At 41.8% G+C, this 10,442-nt stretch overlaps 1 protein-coding gene across 1 annotated transcript; it reads left to right on the forward strand.

The window, feature by feature from the left end:
• The first annotated feature begins 248 nt into the window (after window positions 1–248).
• Window positions 249–9,182, forward strand: LOC110297110 (TRPM8 channel-associated factor 3). The gene is made up of 7 exons (XM_021165894.2): window positions 249–868; window positions 2,343–3,307; window positions 3,596–3,693; window positions 4,643–4,856; window positions 5,147–5,386; window positions 6,673–7,010; window positions 8,916–9,182. The coding sequence occupies exons 1-7, from the start codon at window positions 249–251 to the stop codon at window positions 9,180–9,182; spliced, it is 2,742 nt and encodes a 913-aa protein (XP_021021553.1).
• Window positions 9,183–10,442: the final 1,260 nt, after the last annotated feature.

The following is a 10,442-nucleotide window of genomic DNA, read 5'->3' on the forward strand; positions in this document are numbered from 1 at the left end:
GAACATCATAGTGATCATCTGGGTGGAAGTAGGAAAGAAATAGCAAGAAAGAACTGAGTTGTGAACATACATCCTGAGAATGAAGCGCCTCAGATGAAATCAAAGGAGAGGTAAGTATTATAACGTCTCAAGCTTGAGTACAGGATTCGTTGTGTAAGACTCTGTGAAAAACACCTCTTGATTTCATTTATTTAGCATCTGTTCATTCATCCTGAGTCTCTGCTTCCTCTGCAGCAGCTGGCAGAACCATGGCAACTCCTGATGCTGCTTTTGAGACCCTCATGAATGGAGTGTCCAGCTGGGATCTTCCCAAAGAACCCATTCCCAGTGAACTTCTCCTTACTGGGGAGTCAGCCTTCCCAGTGATGGTGAATGACAAGGGCCAGGTGCTCATTGCTGCCTCTTCCTATGGACAAGGCCGCCTGGTGGTCGTATCTCATGAGAGCTACCTGCTGCATGATGGCTTGGTTCCATTTCTTCTCAATGTGGTGAACTGGCTCTGCCCCTGCCCAGGGGCTCCCATAGCAGTGCATTCTTCCTTAGCATCATTAGTTAACATCCTAGGTGATTTTGGGATAAATGCCTTGGTTCAGCCCGAACCTAGAGAGGCTCTGGGAGTTTATTGCATTGATGCCTACAATGATACCTTGACTGAGAAGCTGATCCAATTCCTGAAGAATGGAGGGGGTTTGCTAATTGGAGGCCAGGCTTTGAATTGGGCTGCTCACCATGGCCATGATAAAGTGCTATCCATTTTTCCTGGAAACCAGGTGACAAGTGTGGCTGGAGTATATTTCACCGATATCTCTGGGAATAGAGACTGGTTCAAGGTTTCTAAGGAGATACCCAATCTCAGACTCTATGTCCAGTAAGTGATGCTTTCCTCATGGGACTCTCACTCTTGTTAAATAACAGCCAAATTATCCTATTCTAAAAGGAGATTTCAGCCTAACATGGATAACCTGGTTATCACATAGTGAAATAATTATAACTACTAATGCAATTATCATGTATGGTAGTCTTCTTAGTTCACGTTTTATTGCATGAAGAGACTCCATGACCACAGAAACTCTTACAAAGGAAAACATTTAACTGGGGACTGGTTAACACTTTCAGAGGTTTAATCCATTATTGTCACAATGGATATGATAGCACAAAGGCAGACATGGTGCTGGAGAACACGCTGAGAGTTCTACGTCTAGACTGATAGGCAGCAGGAAGGGAAAGACTCTGGGCCTGGATTGAGTTTCTGAAACCTCAAAGCTTACCCCAGTGACATACTTTCTCCAACAAGGAGTGCCATTCCCTAGTGCCATTCCATACTTGAATCTATAGGGGCCATATTTATATAAGCAACAATATCTTATTTTCTCTAGTATAGACTGGTTATTAACTACCTTGAGGTCAAGGTATTTTGTTGTATTTACAATTGAATATCCTCATCATAAGTCTTTAGAGAGGAGTGGTTACAACTTGAAAGGTAAGTTATAAAAAGGTCTACAAAATATATAAAATACAAATTGTGTTTGTTTATATCTGTGGAGATGGCTCAAAAGAAAAAAATGCTTGCCAAGCAAGTGTGAGGACCAAAATTAAATCCCAAGCAACCACATAAATGCTAGGTTAGCAAGGAGGCAATCCAATCAATAATCCTAGCATGTAGGAGGAGGCAAAGATAAGGGAGGAAGTTTTCTACTGCGCTACATGAACAGGTAAGCTCTGGGTTCAACTGAGAGATACAACCTTAATAGATAAGATGGAGAATGATCAAGGAAGACTTCAAACATCAGTTTCGGTCTACCATGTATGTGCATGCACACTCTTAAACCCGTGTTTACACACAGATGTGAGTACACACACAGTAGCAAACAGGCACATATACATATACCCTCTCTCACACAGAGAGATTTTTAAAAAGGAATTTTGTCTATTTTGATTACCGTTGTATTATTTGATCATCATGCAGGACCTGGCATTGTAAATAGGGACTATACATGAATGAATGAATGAATCAATCAATCAATCAGTCAATCAATGAATCAGTCAATCAGTCAGCCAATCAATCAGTAAGTCAATCAAGTACAATGCCACATTCTGGCTCTGATCAATTTTACCTATGTTCTTTCCTTTCTTCCCTTCCTCTCATCTTACTTTCCATTTCCTCCCAGTTAGAATTTGAAGGTACGTCATGGTGAGGCAAAAGAATCAATCACTCTACTCTGTTCACTCTTAAAGGTTTTGGATCAAAAGAACTGAGGACCAACCAGGGAGGTCTCTGCTGACCCACCAATATCACACTCACTTCTTTTGCAGACTCTGATGTGAAAACTGTCTCTTTCCAGGTGCGAGGATGAGCTCAAGTACGACCAGCAGCAGCTCCTGAAAGGGATGTCTGAGATATACATCGAGGCGGGTGTAATCCCCTCCCAGCTGCTTGTGCATGGACAGCGGGCATTTCCCTTGGGAGTAGACAACTTACTCAATTGCTTTCTTGCAGCTGCCCGCTATGGCCGTGGTCGGGTGGTGCTGGGGGGAAATGAGAGTCTGATACTTAATCAAACTATGATGCCATTTGTGCTTAATGCTTTACGCTGGCTGATGGGGAACCAGACAGGCAGAATTGGGTTAGCTTCAGATATGAAAGTACTGAAGTCTATGTTACCAAACAGCAGTTTCCAGTGGAGTGAATCAGAACTTCTAACCAGTGACTTGAGCGTGTTTTGCTGCTGCTCACTCGCCAATATAGATTCCGAGGAGGTAGAGGAATTTGTTGCAGAAGGTGGAGGCTTGCTAATTAGTGCAGAGGCCTGGTCGTGGGGCCGCAGGAATCCAGACTCTAGCTGTATGACTCAATACCCAAATAACATCGTCCTTAAGCGCTTTGGCCTTGGTATCACTAGCCATGTGGCCCAGCGAGGCAGTTTCCCAGTCCCCAATCCTGAAGGGATAAACTATCACTTCCGGAGAGCCCTGTCTCAATTTGAGACCGTGATCTACAGCCAGGGGAGTAGCTTACATGAGAGCTGGCTGAATAAGCTCTCACAAGATTGTTTCTACATGTTTCAAATGACCCATCAGAGGATTTCCATCTACGACTCTGTGAAGAAACATGCTCTGAAAATGATCCAAAGCAAGGACTTTCCAAGTGTGACTGACCAATATCCGATCGCAAAGGGCAGCTCGCAGGCTTTTCTTCTATCCCTGGCTTATGAATTATTCAAATCCGGAGTTGACAGATCTCAGCTACTTCCCCCTCCCGCCTTATTACCTCCTACAGAATCTCCAATAACCATTAAAATAACCACAGGTAAGAAATGGAGAGCAGGCCCTGGGCATGCAGGAGTAGAGAAAGAGAGCTGGCTAACTTCAGCCTCACTTCGGGGGGGGGGGGGGGGGGGGGCTTTTCCCCCAAATTCCATCTTCTTTCTTCTCTATAATCTTTTGTGAAGGTAAGTCTAGGAACGCAGGCAGCTGAGGTGGTTTGAGGATGTTTTGGGGGACCCTGTAGCTCTGGGATTGGGGGAACTTGGGGAATTCTGGAAGAAGGTGGAATCGTGGAAGGGACAACTACAACCTTTCTTATGACTCTCATCAGACAAGGAGAACTCCTGGGTAAGCACTGGACTGTACTTACCTGAAGGGCAGGTTGCACAAGTATCACTTCCCAGTGAAGCCACTCATGCCAAGCTGAAGGTAAAGCATTTGTATCCCTATTGAATTTCTGACCTGTCCATAGCAGCTTCACATCCTCTTCTAGTCACTTTGTTCTCTCTCTCTCTCTCTCTCTCTCTCTCTCTCTCTCTCTCTCTCTCTCTCTCTTTTGGTTTTTTGAGACAGGTTTTCTCTGTGTAGTCCTGGCTGTCCTGGAACTCACTTTATTCTCTTATTTGAGACAGGGTCTCTCTATGTAGCTCTGGCTGTCATAAAACTTGTTATGTAGATCCTTCTGCCACACTTCAGTTATAGTTTAGATTTTCCCAACAGCCTCACTAGGTATAAATCAGAAACACACTTATTTTATAGACAAAGGCAATAGTCACTAAAAAGCTAAATTGTGGCACACTAGGAAATGTATCTCCTTTATCCCCTCTCCATCTTGTACTTACTGTCAACGCTTCTCTCAGTTTTTCTTTCCTGGGGTATCTGAAATACTATCCAAATATTTTCCAAGCTTAACTCCATAAACCATTTCCATAGTCCTCAAGAAAAATGAGGAGACCCAAGGAAAATGGCATAGACATAGGCATTGTGTTTTCTGAATCAATATTTACGTTGGAACTGGTTTTACTTTTTTTTTAAAGCCCCAAGTACTTATGAACAGATAAGAAAGCAAAAAAGAAAATGGATAAATGGTACTAATATTTTATTTATGTATGAAATGAGACACTTATCATTCTGAGATTATCTTCTTTTTACCTCTACCAGGTCTTTTATACACACACACACACACACACACACACACACACACACACACACACTAAATCCTGTAGTTTCTGTCTCATTTATTTGGAAACTACCTGGGATAGTGAAAAGATTATCACTTTTAGAAGTGCATTTTTACTTCCCCAACATTGACCCCATTTAATTATATAAGAGAAAATTGTTTTGTCATTCTCATGAATTCTTATGCTCACTCTGATAGGTCCTCATTGGCTGCCACAGGGACAACATAAGCCAAGCAAAAACTTACTTCCGTCCCCCTGTGATGACCTATGTGTACCACTTAACTTCATCCCAGACATCCATCTCCTGGCTCTATGGGGGCCTTCTCTACATCATGGTCCCCGACAAATACAATCAGGATAATGTATCTGTCACCATCAGTGGGGCTGTATCTGCTCCATACTTCAGGCTGGGTAAGTAGGAAACCCAGTTTCAATGGGAAAGAAAGCTGGGGGAAACTAGAGTGAGAGAAGGGATCTGGCTTGAGAGAAAGCAATGGAGTGATTGGGGAAAAGGTGAGTCTCAAGACAGAAAATGGACTAAGAAATATGAACACTCTTCTGGGAGGTCTGAAAGGAGACAGGGAAAGACAACGGAGATTTATTACCAAGCTATCTTTTCATGTGGTCTACAGTTGAAGGTCTACAATTGAAATCTGGGGAAAAAAATGATGTGGGCCAAGCTAGGTAACTTTTATTTCCAGGTAAGACGACCCAGGAGGAATGGAAGAATCTTATCAAACACAGCAAAGTTCCATGGGGAGAACTGGCCACAGACAATATCATCCTGACAATTCCAACAGTCAACCTCAAGGTGCTACAGGACCCCTATCCACTGCTCCAACTCTGGGACAAGATGGTAAGGGCTGTAGCCAAGCTGGCAGCCCGGCCCTTCCCTTTTCAGAGAGCTGAGAGGATCGTACTTGACAAGCAGATTTCATTTGGTAGGTACTGCGTGGGTATGTTTGAGAGTTGACTTTCCATCGAACTGACATAATTTGATGGAGATCAGCTGGGGAAGCCTCATCATTTAAATCCCAAATATACAAAGAGTTACAGGATAGTAAGACTGAAAAGCAAAGTCTGCAATTTTTTTATATGTCCCATCAAGGAAGATAATTAAATGGAGCCAAAGTTGGGGAGGTAAAAGTGCATTTCTAAAAGTAATAATCTTTTCTCTATCCCAGCTAGTTTCCAAATAAATGAGACAGAAACTGTAGGATTTATTTGATAAGTTTTCCAGCACAAAAACTGGGCAGTTATTAATCAATTCTAAACCTCAAAGATAATTTCATTACCTCCCAGCCAAATCCCTGAGATACTTGCATTTTAGTATTGATTTGTTTCTTACCCAGGTGTTTTTTTTTTTTAACCCTCTCCTCATGGTGAATCTCTCTCTCTCTCTCTCTCTCTCTCTCTCTCTCTCTCTCTCTCTCTCTCTCTCTCTCTCTCTCTCTCTCTCTTCCTCTCTCTCCCCCCCGCCCCCGCCGGCTGTAATCAGAAGTCCAGCCCTATTTTCTCTTTTCTCTCTTTTGCCCAGCCATTGACTGACCAGCTTTTATTGACAAATAAGAGGATAAATTAGAAGCAATGTTTGCACAACATTGATGCAGGAGATACATAGAATAAGCATTACAGTGCCATATCTGGATTACAGGCAGATATGAGGACAGAGAAATCAGCATTTGAATAATACAAGGATAATCTTTACACAGTGTACAAAACAGTAAACCTACTGGGAAAAGACAAGAGATGTGTACTTGGTAGCTTTCAGCAGAGCCAAAAGGACTTGTTAATGCTGAATACAACAGAACAAATAATAGGTGTGGAAGGAACAATGAGAAACCTAATTGCCATCTGCAGACATTCAAAAATGATTCCTTAAGATGAATACTAGCCTGGAGAAGACGCTTGCTGTTTTCCCTCATCTAGACACAAGACCTCATGATACCCATATATCACCATCTGAAAACAGGAAATAATGAGTGATGCCAATCAGCATTGCATTCCACATATATCTACCATTCACAGTAAAACGCAGATAGGCATCAAATTCTGTCCAAGGAAAAGAGAAGAAAGCCCTTATGGGCTGCAAATAAGCTTAGTTAGTGAGTAGAGCCCATGTGAACTTACTCATATTCTAGGTCTTCTGGGATGGTAGTGGAGATGCAGACTATGAAAAGGTATCACATGTGCCAATTCACCTCTTACTTCCTGGTATTTTCCTCAGGTACTCTTCATTCTGGATACCCCATCATGGGCCTAATTAGTATAGTAGAAGGCATCATCAGCGAGTTAAAAATAAGATCACATGGTATTTGGGGTGTGATACATGAACTGGGCCACAACCATCAGAAGTCTAGATGGACTTTTCCACCTCACACCACCGAAGCTTTGTGCAATCTCTGGAATATTTATGTGCATGAGACAGTTTTAAACATCCCCAGGGAGCAAGCCCATCCTTCTCTGAATCCTGAGCTTAGGAGGCAGAGGATCAAAGACCACCTGAACAAGGGAGCACCTCTGAGCAACTGGATTATGTGGACAGCTCTAGAAACTTATCTCCAGGTACTGTGTATATATTCAGGGAGACTGGAACCACCAGACTTCCTGGTAATCCCAAGATCCCTACACAGTGTAGAGAGATGGGCAGATGGTGACATCTTCTTGTAGACCAGGCATGACACATATGATGTGACTAACTAAATGTGTTTCCTCTTCTCTACCACATAACTCTGTGGAAATAAATAAAATGTATGGGATCATTATGGAAATCACAGCAGAATTACATAGCTGTGCCCAGACACTCTATGGAAAAACCCAGCTTAGCCAGATGCCAATAGTTCCTCCTGACCAACCTTGGGAGCTTAGGAGAAATTAGTGTCACCTTACTCTACCCTATTATGGAAGATAGATTGTAGGGACAGTAACATGGTAACAAATTATTCAAAATGTGATCATCTTAAGCAAACTTGAAATATGAATGAAGTCAGGTATCATTGTAAAATAAGTAATATGCAGTATTTTACAGCATTTCTAAACCCTTCCCTTCTACTTCCTTACTAACTGTGGGAAAAATATTGAAAGAAAATAGTCACATATCCATACTACATGCTCAAATTTCCAGGGCAACAGAGATGAAACCTGGGTTGACCTAATTAATTAGTAAAGACAAACCTAGAGACTAGTTTTAACCCTTTAGTCACTATAGTACTCGATCTCTGGGTTTTTTGCCACCATTGTGATTTCAGTGAGTCTGAGATAACTTCTGGATCACATCAGTGTCCTTATTAATCTATAGGACCCAGTCATGGTATCAGTTAAAACCTTGACATTCATGATCAATTCAAAGCCTTTGGTGACAAACTGCTGCTCTGGGGTCTGAGACTGAATTTCTGGCCATGTAGCCACCCCCCCCCATTACTGGTGTTCTGTATTCCAAATGCCCCAAGTAAAGTCCAGTTCAACCTTTCAATCTGGTTGTCCAGTATCCTTTTCATAGTCTCCCTATTTCTCAACTGGACTAGTCTTGCAGAGTACTGCCAGCAAATGCTATAAACCTGAAACCCACCAGTAGTTCCCTGCTCCTTCATGTAGAACACCACACTGCCTGCATCTAGTTCCAGTTCTCACCTGTTACACAATCTGCTACAGCTACAAACCTTCAGAATGGCTCATGTTGCTGACATTTACTAATGATGCCTTTTCTACCTAAAACAGTTTTGTGTCTTATAAATATCCAAAATCACCCATTTAGCTTTTAACATCAGTTTTTCTAAAGCCTCCAGGAACCTTTCCCATATTATTTTTCTTTGCAATATTTATTCCCTACCCCACATTCTAATATAGCTTGTATGTGTATTCGTCGATTGTCTAAGCATGTGCCTCTGACTCTGGTGCTTAGCACGGCTTCCAAATCCATACAGACCTCCAATGACAATTGGATATAGCTAATGTAAAGCATCTTCTAATGGTCCAGGCTGTGGTTACAGTTGAGCAAGAATGAAAGAACCAGGTGGAGCACAATTGCTCAAGGCTCTTATTCCCAAAAGTCACAGATTCTCAAATGATGAGCCAGCACATCTAAAGTGGAATAATCCCAGTCATCCATTTCCAGTGTTTAGCTGCACAAGATGAATGGGTATAGGTCTCCTCAGTAAGATTCAGGTCTTCATCGTTAAGCAGCAACAGTAATAACAGTGCTGAAATTAATTGCCACTTACTAAGACCTTGATATGAATCAAATGAGTTACAACACAAAATCTCCCTGAGATTGGAATGAGGAAGCTTGAGATAGGGCACCTATCACAGGGATAGGCTTTGGAGGGAAAGAAAGGAGAGAACCACTGACAGATTAAATCAACATAACAGGATGGTTTATAACTAAAACCCGCCATGTGGTTTTATGTGTGTGTGTTCAGGAGTTGACTTGCAGGTTGTATATGTCACTCTCCCATGTCCTTCTCTTTCCAGCTCCAGGAGGGCTTTGGGTGGGAGCCATTCATCCAGCTCTTTGCTGACTACAAAACCCTCTCTGGCCTTCCTCAAAACAATGAAGACAAGATGAATCTGTGGGTGAAGAAGTTCTCTGAGGTTGTGCATAAGAATCTGGCACCTTTCTTTGAAGCCTGGGGCTGGCCTGTCAAATATGCTGTGGCTAAAAGCCTAGCCTCTTTGCCAGAGTGGCAGGAAAACCCCATGAAAATGTATAAAGCTGAAGGTACAGAAGGCAGAGAGTGAACACACACTATCTGTTCTCTCTGGGAGAAGAATATTTATGTGATGCAACCGAAAAGCCCTAATGGTTCAAAATTCAATTTTAGGGACCACCCCCGTTATTAGAATCATCTTAATTCTTTTGTAAGGTAGAGATTAAATTACACACCAGCTTTCAAATTTTGCAATATAGATGACTCAATATGTTGCCTCTAGATTACTCTTAAACTGTGAGATTTGTATCTTGACCTTCTTGTTTAGCATCTTTCATGTTCTGTTTGTTTACAAAAGCTCCCCAAATCCAGGGTCTTAGATGAAGAACTATATTCTAGTGGCTCCACGTATAATATTGTTTTGCTATTCTTAAAATGAATGCGCAAATATCACCTGTCTGAGTGGTTTGAATAGAGTAGGTGATCAACCTATGCTTTGTCAATATGAGTAATATTGTGCTCGAGAACTCGCTTGCTTAGCTCAGGTTAACCTTGGTGCAAGAGCAAAACTATCACTTATGAACTATCACAGGCAGGCCCTGTCTCAAGCTAGTATGTTACTGGAAGTTAAAGGGTTTATACAACAGGCTGAACTCCCAAGAAGGCAGTGGCTGATATGGATTCATATACACAAATATATATGTATATATGTCTTTATAATATTACTGAGAATTATTCTCTTAGCATGAAATTTTCCCTTAGCATGTAGCTTTTTCCACAAATAGACACCTCACCTCTGCCACACAGTGGCCACACAGCCTACCAAATATCAGACATTTTTTTCCTTTTCGAAATAACTGAATGATTCACTAAAAGTTATATCTGTTGTCCTTAAAAAATTATTAATGTCAGATAGACTACGGCTAAAAAACCAAACACTGGATTGACCTGTGCCATACTAACTATGAAATCTATGTAAGATATGCTGCAGTTTGAGGTCAGAAACTTATGCTAGATTTCTGTGTTGGAGGATAAATGTCTGCAACTCCAGGATGTGTAAACATTGCTAAAGTATGTATACAAATAGAGCCTCCAGGTGAGGAAACCTAAATTTCAAAGTGACCAAGCAGGGATAGAGCAAGAATTTAAAATAGATCATTAGCTACAGGCTAAGAAGATGGTTCAGCAGTTAAAACACTTACTACACAAGCAAGAGGACCAGAGTAGGATGCCCAGAGTCCACAGAAGTGTAGAGTGGGTATAATAGCCTATCTGTAAACTCAGCTTTAGCAGGCAGAGGGAAGGGATCCTCAGAGCAAGTTAGACAGCAAACTAGCCATATCAGGCAAGC

The sequence above is a fragment of the Mus caroli genome, unplaced genomic scaffold, assembly GCF_978045245.1.
Source record: "Mus caroli unplaced genomic scaffold, Mus_caroli_1 scaffold_7, whole genome shotgun sequence".
Taxonomy (NCBI): domain Eukaryota; kingdom Metazoa; phylum Chordata; class Mammalia; order Rodentia; family Muridae; genus Mus; species Mus caroli.